Source organism: Rana temporaria, chromosome 2, assembly GCF_905171775.1.
Source record: "Rana temporaria chromosome 2, aRanTem1.1, whole genome shotgun sequence".
In the NCBI taxonomy this organism is placed as follows: Eukaryota; Metazoa; Chordata; class Amphibia; order Anura; family Ranidae; genus Rana; species Rana temporaria.
This window is the reverse complement of record NC_053490.1, coordinates 228,354,399-228,377,396: the sequence shown is the minus strand read 5'-3', so window position 1 is coordinate 228,377,396 and position 22,998 is coordinate 228,354,399. Positions and strand designations below refer to the sequence as shown.

The 22,998-nt window shown below is 42.2% G+C and overlaps 1 protein-coding gene across 2 annotated transcripts in view; it reads right to left on the bottom strand.

The window, feature by feature from the left end:
- FRMPD4 (FERM and PDZ domain containing 4) overlaps positions 1-21,583 on the bottom strand; it is a 456,264-nt gene extending 434,681 nt beyond the window's left edge. Inside the window, exon 1 of one of the 2 annotated variants that reach the window (XM_040336513.1) lies at positions 21,122-21,583. In XM_040336513.1, coding sequence (XP_040192447.1) covers positions 21,122-21,162 — 41 coding nt within the window. In that variant the 5' untranslated portion in view covers positions 21,163-21,583. The remainder of the gene's footprint in view (positions 1-21,121) is intronic. The other variant, XM_040336512.1, reaches the window with a different exon arrangement.
- Positions 21,584-22,998: the final 1,415 nt, after the last annotated feature.

The window sequence follows — 22,998 nt, the reverse complement described above, 5'->3', positions numbered from 1 at the left end:
ATTATGCATAGGGGCATATTTATAAAGCAGTGAATCTGATATTTACCAAATATTCACTGCAGGTGACTGTTCCAGGTCCATGTTTTAAATGACAATTAGGCCCCGTACACACGACCAAACATGTATGCTGAAACTGGTCCGCGGGCCAGTTTCAGCATACATGTTCGGTCGTGTGTAGGCGCGAGCGGGCCTAATTCCAGCAAACATTTGCCCGCCGGGCCTTTTCCCAGCAGACAAATATTCCTGGACGTGTTTTAAAACCGTCCGCTGGAATCCTGCCCGCTCGGACATGTACGGTCGTCAGTACAGACCTACCGTACATGTCCGAGCGCCCGCCGTCCCTCGCATTGCATGACTTTGACGCATGCGTGGAAGTCTTTAAATGGCAGGCCCGCCCACTTCGCCGCGTCATCGCCGCGTCATCGTCGCGGCGACGACGCGGACACGCCCCGCGTATTGTTTACGCGCGGACTTCTGTACGATGGTTAGTACAGCCATCGTACAGAAGCCCTCTGGCAGGCATGTACGGTGAAAACGGTCCGACGGACCGGTTTCATCGTACATGTTTGCCCGTGTGTACCGGGCCTAAGGCTTCATGTATATTGCTGCTGGTAAACGGACGTATTAGCCTGAACTCTACTCAGTGTTATCTTATCAGTACATGTACACAGGGATGTTTATAGTCGTTCCCAGGCAGTTGAGTTTAGAAGCATTTTTTGGAAAGCAAAAAAAATGCATTCAGGATGGATGTTCAGAGGCATTTGAAACGCCAAATGCCTATAACAGCTTGTAAACACATTTAAATGCGATAACTCGCGTTTAGCCGAGTTTCGTTTACAGGCATTTTTAATGGCGTTTACATTATGTTAAGCTGGGTGACATAGCCCTAACTACTTTTATTACACATTATTTTTGCTACCTAAAAAAAACTTCAATCCATCATCTGCCACAGTAGATGTCCAATTACTCACGGTCAGTGTCAAGTTAGGTTTTCTAAATATTTTATGTAAATGTGTTTGCAGTGTAATTTGTGTTTATCACTGTATTTTCGGCAAGAGCTGCTGAGTTACCAAATTTTAAATAGACTGTATAGACTAATTGTTGTAGCTAGCGAAACAAATGCATAAATTGTTTTACTAATGAACTACTGTATACCTAATGAACAAATGAACAACACCCTCTTATATTTTTGTCCTTTTTATGATACATGTTCCTGTATATTTCCTGTATCCTGTATATTTCTTGTATAAATATTTTTTTTTGACTATTAGCAAAAAATAAATGCTTCTAAACGCAAACGCAGCTAAACGCGGCTTATAAACGTGGCAACACTGATGTTTTAAACCACTTCCATACCGGGCCTATTCTCTGGATTTTGTATTCTGCCGGTGGGGAACCTTCCCCACCTGCAAAATACAATGATTAAAGTTGCCAGCTATAGCCGGTGGCACTGATCATTGGGGAAAAACCCTGACAGGCTGGTTATATACAGATCAATCAATAGATCTACTTGTGTACAACCAGTTAGCCCAATACATAGATTGAAATTCCGCAGGCTTTAGCGCAAATTTCCTTACAGCTTGCTTCACAACTGAGGATTGAAATGTGCGAATGACACAGTTGAAATTACAGTAAAGCGGACACATTAATATTAACACCTCACATTAATCACTGTTAGCAAGAACAAATCACATAAATTCCTTAATTAAGAAAAATATATATTTTTTGACATGAATAAAAATCTGCTGCTCCTTAACTCCTAACGTAAGTAGCATAGATCACAAGGTCTATGTCTACCAATCTTTATTGCAGAGAGTCTGTTGTTTTCAATAAGTGGTGAGAAAAGAGGACCAAAATTTGCTGTCACAAATATGAATAATATAAAACTATACAAATAACAAGGCTTTCAAAACATTTACTCACACAGATAAGCTTGTTTACAGGACTATTGTGAACCATATTGTAGTCTCATTATTTATTGTGGTGATAGTATTCGGTATATTAACTGCTCTTTTTTTTATTTGCATGTATTTAGATTATTCTCCATTTACATGCAGACCAAGCTGCAGGACAGGGGTGCTTACTTTTTATCCACATGGTTTAAATCTATTATTCATAGATTGTTTAAACCCCTGTCGCTGCCACTTTTTCTAAGCAGCTTGCTCTTCATATAATTGTGGGGGAGAAAAAAAAATAAAGGCAGGTGAGATTAAAAAAAAATACTGGATGATACAATTACATACAGTATATTAACCCCATATAGCTATCAAACCTAAACTCCAAACAGAGCTTTGCAATATTTAAAAAATATATATTTATAATATATGTTTTTTATGTAACTGACGTTATCCACTAAATTTGACTTTGTGTCAAGGTCTTGTAATTGCCTGAACAGCAGTTTTTAGATTGGGAGAATGAAAGGCAGTAGTAAGAGTCAGTTAGGAATGCTCATAAGGAATATGCTTACAGGTGAACAGAGCAGAGGGATGAACTTATCCTCCTGCTTCAGCTCTTTCATTGTTACCCACAAGCACCAGACACTTCATTCTCAGTATAGCTCAGTAACGCTTCACCTAATAAAACTACAGGCTCGACATTAGTAACCTCTCTCCCAGCCACTGTGTCCCTTACACAGACAACCACAATGGCCAGGTGGGCAGGTAGGCAGAGCCTGATGGAAAAGGCAGTGGGTGGATTCCATATCCTCCCACTGTCAATCATAAGAGAGGCAGACCTCTAATTTCTTAGAGTTCCCCATCAAGCTCCACCCACAGTCATCTAAATTGTTCTTAGCCTAACATGAAAACTAATGATGACACCGAAACAGGAACTAGAAAAGTGCAATAAACTAAATTTCTTGGGTTTTCATATGCTTCAACAATCTCTGGTTGCTAGAAGACTGATTGTCTGCATGCTAGCAACCAATGGAAATCACAAAAATAAAAGTAGTTCTGGTTCCGGCGCCACATGTAAAGGATCTTGGAATGGCGGCTCTGGGAGAATTCTGCATAAAAAACAGCCTTGGATAGCCCAGCGATTGGGCCTCCCACCTCCTCTGTGACAACCCGGGGCTCAGCAGTGAAGGACCAGTACGTGGTACACACCACCTCCGGCGCGGCTGCAGCTACCTGCTCAGAACTCTCTCAGTCTGCTTCACATGCAGCCAATATGGCCGACGCTGTGGAGATGTCTGACATCGCAGATCAAGCACAGTCAGGAGCCACAGCCCCTATTCTCCACAAAGACCAGTACAGCGGTCTGGTTCAGGCAGTAGCAGCCCTCATCTCTCCCACCAGACAGGGCTATAGCTGCGGGTATCACACAGCTCAGGAAATAGATCTGGAGGATGCAATTCAAAGCTCACATACAAGTGATCAACACTCAAGACACATACAGCAGTAATCTTGGACAAACTGGACGATCTCGAAAATCGATCTCATCGCAACAACCGGAACATCATTGGTCTCCCTGAGTCCTTCAACTCTAACTCCCTTCATGAAATCTGTGTAGTGTGCATAGTGTGGGAGGCCCCTCAAAAGAAAGACTCACTCCACGTCCCATTATAGTCTGCTACCTTAACTATTCTGACAGAGTCAATATCCTGAGATCTTTCTGGAACTCCAAATCCTTACAGCTTGATGGTTACATAGTTACATAGTTAGTCAGGTTGAAAAAAAGACACAAGTCCATCCAGTTCAACCTCAAAAAAATAAACAAACAAAATAAAAAACACAATACAATCCCATACACCCAACTCCATACCCACAGTTGATCCAGAGGAAGGCAAAAAACCCCAGCAGAGCATGATCCAATTTGCTACAGCAGGGGAAAAAATTCCTTCCTGATCCCCGAGAGGCAATCGGATTTACCCTGGATCAACTTTACCTACAAATCTTAGTACTCAGTTATTTTATGTACATTTAGGAAAGAATCCAGGCCTTTCTTAAAGCAATCTACTGAGCTGGCCAGAACCACCTCTGGAGGGAGTCTGTTCCACATTTTCACAGCTCTTACTGTGAAAAAACCTTTCCGTATTTGGAGGTGAAATCTCTTTTCCTCTAGACGTAAAGAGTGCCCCCTTGTCCTCAGTGTTGACCGTAAAGTGAATAACTCAACACCAAGTACACTGTATGGACCTCTTATATATTTGTACATGTTGATCATATCCCCCCTAATTCTCCTCTTCTCAAGAGTGAATAGATTTAGTTCTTCTAATCTTTCCTCATAGCTGAGCTCCTCCATGCCTCTTATCAGTTTGGTTGCTCTTCTCTGCACTTTCTCCAGTTCTCCAATATCCTTTTTGAGAACTGGTGCCCAAAACTGAACTGCATATTCCAGATGAGGTCTTACTAATGATTTGTACAGGGGCAAAATTATATCTCTGTCTCGGGAGTCCATACCTCTCTTAATACAAGCTGCTTATGTTTGCAGATTACTCCCAAGAAGTTTCTTGCAGGTGCAAAGCTTTCCAACCGATCTGCACTGTGCTCTACCAGAAAAGGGTCAAATTCATAGAGACAACCCCAACCTCTTCTGGGAAGCTCAGAAAGCGGTGCGACAAGGCAGAATCATATAATTTGCCACTGGCTACAAAAAAATTACCAAGGAATATAGTGCAGCCGGCAAGGCTTTACGCACTGCCCAAACATGATTAGCGCAGCACAACTCTCGAGAGCACAGGGAGGCTTGGCGTACTGCCAAACACCAATTCGACTTATGGGAAGAAGCTCAGGATAGGATACATAAATCTCTCCTAGACCTGCAATACCATAAGTTTGGCAATAAAGCAAAACTTTTGGGAAACTTTTTGCACGCTTATGCAAGGGGAACCACACCCCTACTAATATAACTGCTCTAAAAGAAGATTTGGGTAAACTTGCCTCTTCCCCCAAGGACATCAACCTCATTCTTGAAAAATTCTACGAAAGACTATACGGCCCTCACCCTATTGATGAGACCTTGGCAGAGTCCTTCCTAGACAAAGTCCCCCTCCCAATAATAGATGAAACACTTTTGGCCCAACTCAATGCTCCGATCCCGCCGGAAGATGTTACTGGGGAAATTGCCTCTCTATCAGCATGGAAAGCCCTGGATTTTACAAGCTTGCATTGGATACAATTGCCCCCATCATTGTCACAGTTTTTCAAAAAATCCTCAAAGGGAGCCTTTACCTTCCATCAGGCTATCAAACTCATACTAAGCTGATTCCTAAGAAGGGAAAGGACCCCTCTGAACCGGGCTCCTACTACCCAATATCCTTACTGAATCTATCCAAAATAATGGCTAATAAGCTAGCACTTATCATGCCCTCACTTATCCACCCTTCACAGGCCATTTTTACCAAAGGACATTCTGCCACTTCTAACATTAGAAAGGTTCTCGCAGTTTTGGAATCCGAGAGGGCCAGCCCTTCCAGTGACTCTGCCATTATCACATTAGATGTTGAAAAGGCTTTCAACAATGTAAGCTTTCACTGTCTACGGCTGGTCCTCTTGAGATTTGGTTCTCAGGCCCTTTTCTACACCTTATTTTCACCATGTACTCTGCCCCATCCACCAACGTTGTTGCAGTGGGTCGCGTCTCCAATAGTATCTGACTTTACAAAGGCACACGACAAGTGTATCCCCTTCCACCTTTGCTATTCAACCTTGCACTGGAACCCCATTCCCGATACCTTCTTTTCTGCTCAGAGTATCACGGGGTCAAAGTGGGCACTCAGGAATTATGCACTATTCGCAGATGACATTCTGCTTTTCACTTCCAACCCTCAGGCAGATATGCTTCTTATGGGCATGCTTGGGATTGAGGATACATTTTTCCAAAAGCAAAATTCTACCATGGGCGTCTCCCCACCTGGGCAGCCAGCTCTATATTTTCAATTGCCAAGCACCATTTCAATATATAAATAGGCAAGGAGCCCTCCTCTCTCTACCATCTAAATTACCCCCCTGTTATATCCAAAATAGTATCAGAGCTTCACAATTGGGCAGACCTCCCCCTCTCTTTTTTTGGTAGGTGTCACCTATTTAAAATGGTCAGCTTCCCAGAACTCTTATACCCCCTCCAAACCATCCCCCTGCTTTTACGTCACAAAAATCTCAAACAACTCCAAAAAGTCTTAACAATTTTCCTATGGCGGGGCTGCAGACCTCAGTTATCCCTCCAAAAACGATACCTCCCCAAACATGAAGGGGGAGCTAACCTCCCAAACATAAGACTCTACAATATATCTTGTGTCGTGAGAGTGGGGTTAGACTGGATAACACAAGCCTCCTGGTATTCCAATTATGACTTGGAATTCCAAATGGTATTCCTATGTGGCTTATCCGTCTTGCTGCACTGTGGAATTTGATCCCTCCCCCCTCCTCTGAATCACAATTTACTCAAACGTGATACAGTGTTGGGTTGGAGGGAGATCAGGAAAAAACTGGGACTATTTCCCCTTCTCTCCCAGCATCTCCCCATTCTCAGGCACCCTCTATTCCCATGGGCCCAGCATTACGCAGCATTCTCCACATGGGCCTCACAAGGGTTTACCAAATTTTTGCAATTGTTTGCTATATCATCAAGCCCTCCCCCTTCTCCAGCTTATGCAATTATATAATCTACCCTCACACCATCTCCTGCATGTTCAACAAGCAGTCATAATAAAGACTTACACTTTCCTGATGCATTGATATGAATAATGGCTGGTGTTAATTCTACTTGTGTTTTCCTCAAGAACGAGTCCTGGCGAGAACAACAATTCAAAATTATGCACCTGGCTTACATATCCTACCTAACTTCTAAAAATCTACCAGATCGCCAAAACTGCCCACTATGTGGGGATCCAAGGCCTTCCCTACTACACAGGTTCTGGTTCTGTCCACGTGTTTCATGTTTCTGGGACCAAGTTGAACGTTTTGTTGCATCAGTGACAAGCCTTCAACCTCGGAAAGACCTCTATTCCCTGTTGTTTGGGTATCTGGAGGCTCCCTCTCCCCAGTACACCAAAACCACTGATTAAAGCTATCCAGCAAAACAAGGAATGGTTATCCATCTGCTACATGGCTGCCAGAAGGGCCACCCTTAAACAGTGGACATCCTCCTCTCATCCAACTTTCAGGGATGTTAAATCTGACATGCTCCTAAATAAGGAAATGTTGGACCTGATCGCATCACCGCCAGATTCCTCGCTTACACAGCAAATGGGACTTAATTGTTAATAGGGTGTTACCGTCCCACATCCTATTTCCCCTGGTCTGACACCACTAACTCACCGACCCACCTGCTATTTTGCTCTCATATTACCTTAACTATCACATTACTGGTCATTTTGTTCTATGGTCACGTGTTTTTTTTTCTTCCCACCTGTACATGTTGGTAGATATCTGCCTACACTATGGTTTATCATTGTATGTTTGCCTAATCTATCCAAGCTCTATGAGAGCTCAGTTTATGCAAAATCAAGCTTGGGTTCACCCCCCTCCTTCCTACCCATTTCCTTTCCTCTCCCTCTTTCCTCAGCAATTGCCACCTTTGACATGTAGTCTGCTCCATGATAGTGTTATGCATATGTTAATTTGCTATATTGTCTTTGGTACTTTGTATTTGTTCACAAGAAAGACCAATAAAGTTTCTTATAAAAAATAAATAAAAATAAAAGTAAAAGCGGGAACATAACCTTCATATGCTTTAGAGCTAAGGAAGCTGCTACCTTAGCCTCTGTTTGATCTGCATTTGCCATGGATCTGTACACGTCATCAGTTATGACAATAGTTATTTGATGGCTTGATGGTTGGGTTGGTTGTGACAGATATTATTTACAGCATTCATTGAATGTAATTGTTTTGAGAAACATTTAAATCAATGGGTTCAATTTTGCGTTAACAGCAAAACACCTTTCTCTCCTAGATAACTCTGCCCTGTCTGTACGCCAACTTTGAGTTGGTCTTAATTAGCTCCAGTTTTGTTATCTACGAGCTGGAGGTATTTATTTTTGAATTTATTGCAGCCATACCAACACACTGTAATAGTGATGCATATTAACATCATGAATCTGTCATACATGTCAGAATCTTTTCCGAAACTGTTACAAGGCTTTCATGAACTTGGCACAGCACACCATACCACTACAAAAATCTCCAAATGCTTTAATGAATTCCCCTTCCCACCATATTTCTGGCAAGACTAATGGTTATTCTCTGTATTTTCTAAATATGTTATTAGCCTCAATAATGAAAACTAATGAGGAGAAAAAAACAGAAGAGAAAATAGAAAGCTGCAATAAATTACTTTTCTTCGGTTTAGATATTCTTCAACAATCGAAAGCCTCTGTATTTTGATAGACCTTCAAATGTCTGCTTTTCTGTTCTGCTCAATAGACACCTCACAAAACTCACTGTTAATGCCAGCCAAACTAATGATACTTTTAGGAGCAAAACCAATGCAATCATTTTTATGAAATAAAGTTTCATAGTAACCAGTTTACCACATGTTATATGTTCCTTTTGTGAATTAAATTTTCTACACAGAAGATGAAAATATTGCATGATAAAAAAACATAAAAGCTGTTTTAATTAATAGATAATAAATTAGACGGTGTGCTAAATCAGAACCTTCTACTATTTATGAACATTCACCACCCAATCACAGAACATTCATCCAAAAACGTTTCAACTGTGTATTCACATTCCCAGTCTCAAATGTACAAATAACAACCTCTGTAGTGAAGAGGTTAAGCTCAGAAGGAAATAGAAGCAAACTTTCAGCACCTTTGAAAATTATTGAACATATGAGCCATCATCCATCATTATTGACATAATTTTGATGCATTAGTAGAGGTATTTAGCAAGCACACCACTTGCACACAACCACTGGGGTAAAGCACATTTTAGCAGTTAAGCAATGCAAATGTTAAAGCTAAATTCCAGACTTGCATGGTTGTATAGGCCCCCTATCCTGTACTAAAATCACCTACTCTTATTTCACTGCACACTGTTAGGTAGATTCACAAAGAGTTAGGCCGGCTTATCTACAGATAAGCCGACCTAACCCTGAATCTAAGCCGACCTATGTTTAAGTGTATTCTCTAACAGAGATACACTTAAACATATCTAAGATAGGATGGCTTGCGCCGTCCTATTTTAGATTGCAATGTTTTGGCTTACCGCTAGGTGGCGCTTACATTGCGGCCGGCCTAGATTATGTAAATGAGAATTTACGACGATTCCCGAACGAACGCGAGCCCGCCGCAGTCGATTAACGTCGTTTCCGTACGCGATAGGCCGCCTAAAGTTATTCCACCTATGAGGTGGAATAACAATGTAAAGTATAGCCGCCGTTCCCGCCGCAAGGTTTGAATTTTTTATGTCGTTTGCGCAAGTCGTCCGCGAATCAGGATTTACGTTGTTTACGTACGCGTCGAAATCAATAGGCCCGTAAGGCCTACTTAGCCGCAATGCGCCCTGGGAAATGTAGGCGCCCGGCGCATGCGCAGTACGCAAAAACGTCAAAAAACGTGAGGTCAAGCCTCATTTCCATACTCCCCTCCTAGTAATTTGAATTAGGCGCCCTTACGCCCGTTCGGTTTAGGCTACGCCGCCGAAAATTAGCAGGTAAGTGGTTTGAGAATCACTACCTAAAGTTAGTCCTCTGTACGTGAATCTACCTATGTGAGCTTTCCACATTGTACTTTAAATGATGCAGCCAGTCAAACAGACTGGCTGGCTGGAGGAGATTAAGAATAATCAAACCTTTTTCTCCTCAAGTCTCACTGTTCCTGAACTGCCCCCTATCATTCTACACCTAATGTAGCCTGCCTAGGAATTCCCACCCCTCAAGACTGGCATCTACCCATCAAGGCATTTTGATATTTGTATAACTTTCCAAGATTTAGCCAGCTGCCTACACTTTGGGTCCCAAGCGAACTCAACTTTAGATCGACATTTTTATAATTCAAGTCAAGAAACAGATTTTTTTACTCATATTTGGTAATGGATGTGAATTTTAAAGATATATCCACTTTAAAATAATTCAGTCTATACAACTTTTATTTTATTTTTTTAGTTTTAAATAGACTGTGAAGGATTAGAACATCTTCTAGGTTTTTACTGCTGTACTGAGCTTTAGAGAGTTTTACCCTTACTTCCAGTCCTGCTCACAATGTTTTACTTGACAGGAAATGAGTGTAAAGACTCGTACACAAGTCCGTTGGACAAAAGTCCAAAGTGCAAACATACATGCTCGGAATCAATGCACACCAAACACAACATTAGCAGAAGGTGCCCAAAGGGTGGCGCTAAAGAGCTGAAAGACCACGTAGTATGTCTAGTACGTCACTACGTTCGTGTTTCTTGGCCAACAATTGTGTGCCGTTTGTATGCAAGACAAAATACAGGCAGACGCCCTTCAGACAAAAGTCCAGAGCTGTTGTCTGCGGAAAATCCGATCGTGTGTATGAGGCTTTTCTCTCTAACACAAAGAATGCTATTTTAGTAGGTTAAGGGAGGATTAGAGCCTAAACCTAACGCTCATACACGTTACAATCTGAGTGTACAATATCCTTTAACAGCCCTTTTTAGACCTGCAAAAACGATGTAATATATTTGGACCTACCTAACCTATCGTTTCTAATCAGGCAAGCCCTTGTACTAAATAACCATTGGTAGGATCTCAAGTAGATTGTACAGTCAAATTGCGGTAAACTTAAAGCGGAGTTCCACCAATTTTTTTTTTAAAGTCAGCAGCCACAAATACTGAAGCTGCTGACTTTTACAATATGGACACTTACCTATCCAGGGTGCCCATGATGTCCTCACCCGAAGCCAATCTGTCCCTCCGCTCCCTGGTAGTGGTGCCGGCATCTTCAGTAAGGAAATCAGGAAGTGAAGCCTTGCCGCTTCACAGCCTGGTTCCCTACTACGCATCCTGACTGATCCCTGCTGTTTCTGGGACCTGTACGTCTCCCAGAAGACAGCGGGGGGGGGGTGAAGGCCGGACATGGTATAGATCGCTGGGGATATCTGCAGTGATCTGTCACCGGAAGTGGGAGCAAATACCTGAATTAGACAGGTATCTGCTCCCCCCTCCACCCTGAAAGGTGCCAAATGTGACACCAGAGGGAGGGGGAGGAACCAGATAAGCAGAAGTTCCATTTTTGGGTGGAACTCCTCTTTAGGGTAAAACATGTTCTGACCCTTCTTTTTGAAAATGCTAGTTGACTGGCTGACCCACTGGCTCCAATACCTTGAATCGCTGACCTGGAATAGGTATGCAGATTGGAAGATCTACATAGATCTTCCAGGTGAATGACAGAGAAGTACTGAAACGGTGGAAGCAGTGCAGCTGCAAGCATTTTTAGAAGAAGGCTGGTGTGTATCTTCCATGACAGGTTATCTTTAAGTTTTATGATCAATACCCCTATGAGAAAAGACAGCTGCATAATATTTTATTTCTGAATATTTTCCCCAGACTAGCATATGACACAGATTTTTAGCAATGCAAAGAGCAATGTACAAAATCTTCTCTAGTCATGGAATCATGTTGACTCTTAAGCTGCCCTACATGTGAGAATTTGGAATTTGTCATGTATTCATGGAAAAGAATCACAAATATTGATGAGAAATGGTTTCTTTGGCAAGTAGTATTAACAGCGATAACATTTGGTTCTCATGGTAAGTTGATTATAAAAGATGGGTTAATAGAGAACTGCACTATCCGCACTGCTGGAATTGGAAACACTTATTCATGGATGTTGTGATCAGACCTAAATCCTTTAGGAAGATTATCCACATAGAAATCAGGAAAATCCTGCAACTGAAGCACTTTTGTTCTCCACATTTCTAAACAACATCAGCAAATCTGCTGCTTTTTTTTTTTTTTTTTTTTTACATCTAATTTTATGGGTTGTTTTGGAATTATGGAATTGCTTCAGACCACCGTTTTAATTAGAGCACCTTTAACTTGTATTCATTATTCTAATAATTTATGTATTTTTTTTTTACAAGAGCAGAGCACAGGGAATTGAAGAATGGTTCATACAAATTAAAGCTTCTTATTTACTAGATCAATATTTTATATTTAAGGAAAATCTCTCAGTGGCAGCAATTATGATGAGCAAATCTCACAGGCCGGCAGAATGGGGACATTGCAATATTGAATTGTGTAAAAACATATACATTTTTCCAAACTGTAACAAGCAAATCAGGGCATGTTTGCCGATATTCCTGGCCTGAGGGATTCTCCAGCATTAGGTATACCTGTGAAAACATCCAGGCCAATCAAAATGTAGCATATTCCTTTTTATCCTGCTCTATTCATCACAAGCTATATTACTTTTTCTAGTATACTGTATACTGAACTGAGGTAACAGTATAATATACATAAAATGACAATATACGGTAGTCAGAAAATGCAGACTCATGCCGCGTACACACGATCGGTCAAACCGATAAGAGCGGTTTGATGGACCGTTTTCATCGGACCAAACCGATCGTGTGTGGGCCCCATCGGTTATTTATCCATAGGTTAAAAAAAAGCAATCTTGTTTTAAATTTAACCGATGGATACCTAACCGATAGAACAAAACCCATTGTTTGTAGGCACGTCCATCGGTTAAAAATCCAGGCATGCTCAGAATCAAGTCGACGCATCCTTGGAAGCATTGAACTTCGTTTTTTTCAGCATGTCGTTGTGTTTTACATCACTGCGTTCTGACACAATCGTTTTTTTAACCGATAGTGTGTAGGCACGACTGACCATGAGTCAGCTTCATCGGTTAACCGATGAAAACAGTCCATCAGACCGTTCTCATCAGTTTGACCGATCGTGTGTACGCGGCATTAGTGTTTCAGAACTTCCAAAGTTGTTTAAAAAAAAAATTCTAAAGGCCCATACACACGGTCTGACTTTTTGACAACTAACTTCACAATGAGTAGGATTTCCAAAAAATCCGACCATGTGTACGCTCCACTTTTTTGGTTTTCATCGGACAATTGTTCGCTCTGCAAATGGACAAACTTTTCGGCAGCAAAAGTCCTACGGTGCAAAATCCTATTGTGTATACAGAAGTCCATCGGACTTTAGTCCAAAGTACAAACACACATGCTCAGAACCAATGTTAAAATCAACCAACAATAGCATATGTTGACCGACCAAAGGGTGGCGGTAAAGAGCAGGAAAGAGCAGAAAAACCATGTGATTTTGGGAAAGTTTGCTGAAAAAGTCCTGCTACGTGTACGCATACCAAGTTCACGGCCAACGTCCTTCAAACAAAAATCCATGGAAAATATTCTTTGAAGTCCGATCGTGTGTATGAGGCTTTAGGTGCAAGGAAGGGGGAGGTGGTCCTATCAGTTTATCAAATGAGAAATTGAAAAGGATAGTCAGACAGATTCGATTGTAAGAGCGTTGTTGTTCAACAGAGATGCATACGCATTGATCAAATTTTCGGAGAATAATACAAAGCAGGACATGTCTGGATTCCTGGACTGCGTGATTCGCTTGTATCTGAAAAACCTGTGTGCAAATCTCTAGTCCAATAAAAAATGGGCAAATTGGTGTTTATTCTGATTTAATTTACATACAGTAGGTGAACCCGATTTTGTGTCAATCTCGCTCTCTTTCTCGGCGAGATTGAGCACCTACGAGCCCCATCGCGGGAGCCAGCGCCGAGCTGGCTTGCCGCGATGGAGACAGAGCCGTCATAGAAGCGACGGGAGATCCGACTTGGATTCCCGCCAATTCTACACGTGTGCGGCGTTTGTTATGAATCCTGAGGGGGAAGTCCCCGCCGGATTTTAAATAAAAATCCGGCATGGGTCCCCCCCTCAGGAGCATACCGGGCCCTTAGGTCTGTTATGGGTTGTAAGGAGAGCCCCCCTACGCCGAAAAAAACGGCGTAGGGGGTCCCCCTACGATCCATACCAGACCCGTATCCATGGTAGGTATCACATGGGTAGGTACAGAGCATGATGGGACTGTGAGGCCTATATAGGTCCGATGCAAGGCGCGCATCCGTCATTTCAGCGAGGAGGACCGGCGAGTCAACATCGGGAGAAGAAGAGAAGTGAAGAACATGACGTCACAGCGCGGAAGAAGACGTACAGCACGGAAGAAGGGACCGGACTGCGAGACGAAGAACCGGGGTGCGACGAGTCAACAGCGGAGAGCGGCGAGACCCCCCGGATAGCGGAGAAGACCCGTCGGGATAGCGGAAGAAGAAGAGCCCCGCCGAAGACGCCGGAGGAAACCCGCCGGGGGGGTGGGGGCTTTTTTAAAAGCCACCCCCCCCCCGGCGGTGGAAGAGAACCAGACGGCGGCCCCCACCCACCCGAAGACGTCAAAGAAGAAGCCCCCCCTGGTAAAAGAGCTAATAAAGAAGACAGGGGGCGGCCTCCGGAGCAGACTAATAAAATATTTTAATACACTGTGTGGTTTATTTGTGTTTTTACCACTTTTCTTGCAGGTGAATGGGTAGGGGTACGATGTACCCCATACTCATTCACTTAGGGTGGGGGGGCCGGTATCTGGGGGCCCCCTTATTAAAGGGGGCTCCCAGATTCCGATAAGCCTCCCGCCCGCATACCCCGACAACCAACGGCCAGGGTTGTCGGGAAGGGGCCCTGTCCTCATCAACATGGGGACAGGGTGCTCTGAGGTGGGGGGGCCGCAGTGCGCCCCCCTGCCCCAGAGCACCCAACCCCCCCATGTTGAGGGCATGCAGCCTGGTACGGCTCAGGAGGGGGGGGGGCGCTCGCTCGTCCCCACTCCCTTCCTGGCTGGCCGGGTAGCGTGCTTTGGATACGGGTCTGGTATGGATCGTAGGGGGACCCCCTACGCCGGTTTTTTCGGCGTAGGGGGGCTCTCCTTACAACCCATAACAGACCTAAGGGCCCGGTATGCTCCTGAGGGGGGGACCCATGCCGGATTTTTATTTAAAATCCGGCGGGGACTTCCCCCTCAGGATTCATAACAAACGCCGCACACGTGTAGAATTGGCGGGAATCCAAGTCGGATCTCCCGTCGCTTCTATGACGCGCTTGCTGGGATGTGCTGTCACTATTCCAGTGAGTGCAAGATGTCGGCGAGATCTCGGCACCACGTCGCCGAGTATCAGCGCGACGCTGTCGTGCTAAAAGCACAATATCACAAACACCTACTGTAAGGCCCCTTTCACATTGAGGAGTTTTTCAGGTGGTACATCGCTAAAAATAGCGCTGCTATCCCGCCTGGAAAACTCCTTTAATGCAGACTCAATGTGAAAGCCCGTCAGCAGCATCTTTGGAGCGGTGAGAGGAGCGGCATGTATACCGCTCCTTCACCGCTCCTTCCCATTGAAAACAATGGGAAACCGCGGCAATACCGCCCGCAATGCGCCTCTCTTTATCGGCCGCTAGCGGGGGTAAATACCGCACCACTAGCGGCTGATTCCCGCGGCAATCCCGGCGGTATAGTGCCACTATTTTTATCGGCGTTATACCGCCACCGCGGCTCCCGCCCCAGTCTGAAAGGGGCCTAAGTCATGTTAATATTTTATCCAGTTTATAATGAACTGAAGTAGTAGTATATTATAAGTCAAATGAAAATCATCTGGTCCTGTCAACTTCAGATAGATCAGGTGACAACTGTAAAAGAAGAATCCGATGCATTGGATTGGTCAGGGCATTGTTAAATGAGAGAAATTGTTTGTTTGGCAATGTCTGGTTAGAGTTGCCACCTGATCCCTTTAAACCCGAACACATATGAATTACACAGGTTCTGTGGCTGATTAAGGTGGTAATTAAACTCACTTGGAGCCTCATCTGCATTAAATTAGCCTCAGAACCTATGTAATTCATATGTGTCCGGGTTAAAAGGGATGAGGTGGCAACCCTACACTGGTAACTACTGTACATAGACATACACACTCCTGAAATACCAGCATACATGTTTATGAGCTAAATATTGAAGGAAGAAACCACTTGCTGGTTATAGCATTAGATATGTCTGAGTGCCATCTAGTGTCTATTGATACTTTAACACAAAGCACCTAGTTCATTTTTAACATTAATCTAAAGAAAATTGTGAGGAGAGAATATGGAGGCTGCCATCATTGTTCTCCTAAATACTAGTAGCCTGGCTGTCTGTGGCTTTAATACCTTGACTAACTAATCTGCAGAAAGCATGCAGCAAGCAGGGTCAACGCGAATTCAAAAGTACACTGCATATTTATTCCAGGTCAGTGTGTCGAAGACTGCTGAAGCTATACGAACAGTATGACAGCAGGGGAACTAGTATTTTCAGAAATCAGCCATTGCTTCCTATTAAAGAGTCAGTTGAAAGCTGTTTGATTGGTTAATAATCCTGGGAGCAAAAGATGTAATCATTGGTGTGCCGTATATAATTTTTTGTTAATAGGAAGTTGTGTTTAAAGAAGCACATGGATCAAAACAATCATCATAGAAAGATTACATCTATCACAACAGTAATTAAAAGGGTTGTAAAGGTAGAAAAAAAAATCCCTAAATAGCTTCCTTTACCTTAGTGCAGTCCTCCTTCACTTACCTCATCCTTCCATTTTGCTTTTAAATGTCCTTATTTCTTCTGAGAAATCCTCACTTCCTGTTCTTCTGTCTGTTACTACACACAATAATGCAAGGCTTTCTCCCTGGTGTGGAGAAAGCCTCTTGAGGGGGGAGGGGGTGAGCAGGCAAGTCAGGACACTCTCTACTTTGCAGATAGAGAAAGGAGCTGTGTGTTAGTGGGTGTCCTGACACTCCTGCTCGCCCCCTCAAGAGGCTTTCTCCGCAGCAGGGAGAAAGCCTTGCATTGATGTGTGTAGTTACAGACAGAAGAACAGGAAGTGAGGATTTCTCAGAAGAAATAAGGACATTTAAAAGCAAAATTGAAGGAATTTTTTTTTTTACCTTTACAACCCCTTTAACTTCTGATAAACACCCTCCATTTAAACTGCACACACACAAGTGTAGTTTTGTAACCTATTTATAAAAGGTCAACATTTTCCAATTTTTTATGTAGAATATAAAAGATGACAATTCTGCGTAATTCTCAGTTTCTCTGTGCAATTCTTCCACTCATATTCAAAAAATGTAAGAAAACATTTTGTAATTAGTTTGTGAAAATTTAAAGCACTTAGTTAGTAGTACCATGCATGATTTTTTTTAAAAATGTAGAGAAAGGACTCTCATAATCGTGGCTGGCACAGACTGGCCATAGGGCAAATGCCCGTGGTACAGGGCACCCGGTCCGCATGTCCTAACAACAGTGGCCTGTTGAAGTCTGGACCCCACAGTGGGAGGTAAGTAGTGACCACAATCTAGACAGGGCTAACACAAACCATGGTCATTGTTCACCTCCCGATATGCGGCCATGCCTGTGTCTTCTCTCCTAGCTCTCCTGCCCCGCCAACAATGTCATCCTATCAGCAGATTAGAGGGTGGGCCCTGGAGAGGACACACAGGCTGAATCTTGCCTCTGCCCTGCCGAAGGTAGGACTGTGCAGGGGAGGCAAAGAGTAAAAGGGGGCACTGTGATTAGAGAAAAAGGAGGGGGAAAGACAGCAAGGGTCACTGTGATGGGGGCTGTGATTGCTAGGAGCACTGTAATGTAAAGGAGTACTGTGATATAAAGGGCACTGCAATCATTACAGTTATATAACAGATCACAGTGCCCCTTTACATTACAGTGCAGAGGACCTAATATCCTGTCACCAACCGTCCCCATGAATGCAGGTCCCTGGAAAAATTGGCTGATCAGTTTAGAATGCCCAGGCCTATTTTTTGTCCCAATCTGGGCCTGAATGGCTGTATGATCTCTTATTTGAAATATTGCTTAATTTTGCCTGTACAGATGAAATTCATACAGGACAACAATCAAGACTGTCAACCTATTGCTGGCCACCATGTTACAGGCTACTTGTACAATTTCCTTTAGAATACCAAAAACTAGGGTTATTTTTTGACTTTCTGAATAATAAAAGTTTACTTTCATTTACAAGCTACCTTATTACAATGTTAAATTTACAGACTGTCAGGCCTCGTACACACGACAGAGTTTTTCGGCAGAATTCACCGAGAAACTCGGTCAAAACCCGGATTCTGCCGAGAATCTCTGTCGTCTGTACAGTTTTGGCTCGATGGAGCCGCCGAGGAACTCGACGAGAAAATAGAGAACATGTTCTCTATTTTCTCGTTGTCCTCGTTGTTCTATAGGAGAAGGCGGCCCGCCGAGCTCCTCGGCGGCTTCATCCCAAAACTCGACGAGGAACTCGACGTGCCAAGCACGTCGAGTTCCTCTGTCGTGTGTACGGGGCCTCAGAGGAAAACCAGGTGAGCTTTTTTTTTAACAAAGCAGGAGAAGTATAGTCAAATCTAAAACTATCACTCATTTGCCAGTTTTTGTATAACGGCCCTTTAATCTGGCTTCAAAGGTGTTTCTAGGTCTATTCTTCATTTACAAAAACTCATTAATCTCTGACAAAAGCTTCATGTAAAACAAAATAGGGAGACATAATATTTGAAATAGTATTAACGGGTCAGTGCACTTATTTTTTATCTCTTGGGGATTCTATTGAGAGTTCTGTGCAATGGTTTTTGGTCTGCACACCTGCTCTATTCATGATAAGGAAGTCATACTGACACTTTTTGTCTGGCTTTAAAAATGTAACTAGGTCTAGTTTTCATTTACAAACGCCAAGTCCTACTGTCACTTTTTGGTCTGCACATCTGCTCTGGTCTTGATGAGGAAGTCCCACTGTCACTTTTTGTCATTCTCCAAAAAAAATTCTAGGTCTAATTTTAATTTACAAGATCCAAGGAAGTCCTACTGTCACTTTTTTATGTTTTATATTGTGTGGAATACAACTGGGGTGTTGAAACAAAACAAAAAGGAACACTTAAAACGGGAGATCTAACTTTTGGGTAATTCTGGACATAGAAAAGTCAGGGGCTCACTTATCCCACCAGGCTCCATGTATTCACAAATTATCCATTTCAACTAGACTGGCATTTTAAAGAACAGATCACTGGCAATTTTAAAAATGTTCCTCTACGCTTCTGCTTTATGAACCTCATCAATCATTCTCCAGCCTTTAACAGTGCATTAAAGTTGTCAGTTACATTGTTTGAAGAACAGGAGTCAAACAAGTAAAATCCACAGAGAACCTTTATGCACTATAGTCATGCCACAATACCAGGTTTTGTCAACAGGTGGCACTGCAAAATAAATTCTTAACTGCAGCACTTCGCTGTTAGCTACCCCAGTCCTTGTGAAAAGGGGAAAACCTTCCAAATATTAGATAAAGGTCTGCTAAACAAACCAAGAATATCCCAAGTTATATTTTGTAAAACAGCATTTGACAGAACACAGAATATAGCCAAGCCTAGTTTAGACTGACGCTTGTTACAGTTGTATAAATCCACCTACATTCACTTGTTGCCATAGATATAAAGAATCCTGTGTGTTTAGGATACCAGACAGCCCATTCCTTTGCTCATGATGTTTTTGACAGACATGATAGTAATTGCTAGGAATATACAATGATTCCGAAGATCTATATGGTTGCATGCATCTCGTGTCACAGTTCATAGTAACACAGATCATCTGATAGATTACAAAGTTAACTATATATTTTTGAAAAATGATAAGGACTTTGTCATAATGGAGTTCACAAGTAGAAGAAGGAGCTGCAATCCTTCTATAGTAGTTTCCACTTTCTGACCCTTTGGCCAAATTCTACTTCTAAGTCAACACAACCTAATGTGTTTTGATATAGTGTGGTTATCATGGTCATAGTATGTGGCCTGGGGGGTCAGAGTGTGGAAGCTGCAATCAGAGCAATAAGGCTGCCCATGTCACATGCAAGCTTCACAGTGACAGCGTCTTTGGAGTGAATGGCAGATTTCTCTGATTATTTTTTAAGATATATTACATTTTTAGACTGTCAGACAAGAGAACCATTGTCACAAATCCACATGGAGCCATCTCGTATAATTATTTTACTTCTTTAAAATTTGTATTTACAAGGCTGTCATATATTTTATAGGAAAGCCTATATATATATATATATATATATATATATATATATATATATATATATATATATATATCTCTATCTATCTATCTATCTATCTATCTATCTATCTATCTATCTATCTATCTATCTATCTATATATAGGGAGAGTGAACTGAGTAGACAACTTCTCAAAATGTTTAGACTTCAAAAATAAATCCCATTTACCATCAAAAAGACATCTAAAACATTTAGACCATGCAGTGCTTTTAAATTGCAATGATGTCTAATTATCTTATTGAACAAATAGGGTAAACAAAAGAAATAGGCCAGACGCATAGGCAAGCCAGTATATTGTGCTCATCTTAGCAGCTGTTTTTATCTGAAGAGAGTAATATGACTTTTCTTTTCAAGATGTGTCGCTATATATTGACACGTGACAGGCATATAAGCAGGATCTACAATAGTCTCTTATTGCAACATAAATTAAAAATGGGTTCACATCTGTTGACTAACCTCTAGACTTTAGACACAGATAATGCTTGCCATATTGATCAAGGCCTCACCGAGTATTATGCAATGTAATTCCTCTGTATTTTTTACATAAATAAGAATCACTGCTAAACATATATTTGATGTGCTTTAGATAGATAGATAGATAGATAGATAGATAGATAGATAGATAGATAGATAGATAGATACTTTTCTGGAGGAAAGCGTATATATTAATATCTGTATTGCACAATGATAGCAGATAGCAACCAGTGGCATAGTTTTGATCTCTGGACATTTCTGCACATTTATACAAGCAATGGCATCCTAAAGATTTGCACTTGTGATGGAATTAGATCTAAGATTCCATCATCATGCACTGAGCTCCAATCTGTACATTTCACAAATGCATAACAAGAGTCATCTAATCAAAAAAGGAGGTCACCCAAGCATATGGTCACTGGACAGGTGACAGTTTCAATGAATTATAGTCAAAGACCTTGGCTGTTGAAGCATCAGTAATGTGTCTGCAGATAATTTCCTCCTTTTTGCCCCCTCCCCCTCTTGCTCTTTAAGGAGGTACAGGAGCACTGGTCACACATGCTTCCCATCTATACAATGTGAAAGTGGTAAACTTACCTGGATAGCTTAGCAATCTTAGCAAAGCCAAACACGTCCATGCATGCAGGTGTGCTATCTTCTTTCTCCCCTTCCTTCACTCAAGCAATATCCCTTCTGTTTCCGCACGCTAAAACAAATATAGGATTTCTTCTACATCAGAATGCAGCACGGTATCATCCTAGGTCTGCAGTTTTAGAATGAATCACTCAGAAAGACCATTGATTCTACTCTTGCTTCCAGCCAATATGACTGCTGAGAAATGCCAATTTGACAATGGCCAATATTCAATCACCTTGCTGCATCTCTAGTTTAAAACATGCTGTTTTACAGTGCTTAGATTCTGTCCATGTAGCTCTTGCAAGCATCTTTGCTGGGCTTTCTTCATTGAAGACTGCTGATCCCAGGCAGTGAAAGAGAAACAAGAGGGGGAGGAGGTAGGAGCAGCCAGTGCATGCAGTGAAGCAGCACACAGAGAGGATGGAAGAGCTTCAGAGATGCAGTAAATCACCCTTGCCTCTGCATAATGCTTACACTATTGCCTTCTGCTCTACAAGATCACTGACATCATTGGACTAGCCTCAGAGTTTACTGCTAAATACAGCTTTGCCTAGTTGTGTAAGGACAATGTTTAGGCTCCTGCTCTCAGTAAGTCTGGTAGAGAACAGTCTTTTCTATTCACAGTCACAGCATAACAAAATATCCCTAAAATGGGCACTGCAATCAAGAATAGGGTTACTTCCATAAAATAGCCATATGTTATCATAAGTCAACTGTACAAAACATATTTGTGAGAAGTATCACATACTGTATATTCAAATGTATTTGTGTGCAAGTGTATTAGAGCTTATGGCTGTATAGATTGTCACATACAGGAAAAATTCTTTAAAATGACCATGCGGTCTTTTCTCCATTCTATTAAGTCATCTTCCCATGTCTTCATCATCATAGAAAAACACAAATAGGTCTCTGCCAGTAATAAAAGTCATTGGCAACTTTTTGTCTATGGGTGACAACAGTTAGGTTTCTATGGCTGCCTTTATTACTTACAGTTATATAAGCTACTGTACGTAATGAGTCAGCTTCGTCCTCTAGTAGCTCAATGTTGTCACATTCAATGTGAAGAAAGAGGTTGGTCAACCCCATACCCAGCAGTGTCATGCCCAGCCCAGACCCATTCTTTGCTGACATACAATGCTAGCAGGAGCAGTCAAGGTATGTAGCAGATACTGAACATCATGTTTCTAGCACTGCTTCTCCCCATCTAGAGCTTTAGTTATGAGCACTGAAAGAGAAAGGGACTGTTAATCTGTAAAATCATATAGTAAAGGTACTTTGGGCCAGTTTTTAAAAGAGGTTACTACTAATAACCTATTACTAATTTCTGACTCCATGAGTCCTAAGGAATATTTGGAACACAAGTGGAGGTTTTGCATGCATCCATCCATCCACTAGTCTGCAGTTTGGTGTTGAGAGGCGAGCCTTGCCATTGTAGGATATCATTTGACTTCAGCTGCTTTCAATCTGGTAAGGGGTTATCCCATATGGTGGTGGTGCACAATGCGATGGATTTTGGGTGCCTTTGCTTATCACCTGTCTAGGGCTTAATATTGCTTTATATCAGTTGTCTGGTAAGAAGACCCTGTATGAGGTGGTGGTACACTTGTTTAAGTTGTTATTACTGGGTGCAGTTATCCAATTTAACACTCTATAGCATTGGTCCAGTCACAGGGTCATCCGTTTTGGCAGAATTACACTATGTTTTTCCTTTTTTGGGTTAATCATTTGCCTACGCTACGGATTCAACTTTCTATCTGTTAGAACTTGCCATATTGGAGAAGTTAGTGCTATCTAACTAACCAGAGGCGTAACTAGAACCTTCAGGGCCCAGGTGCAAG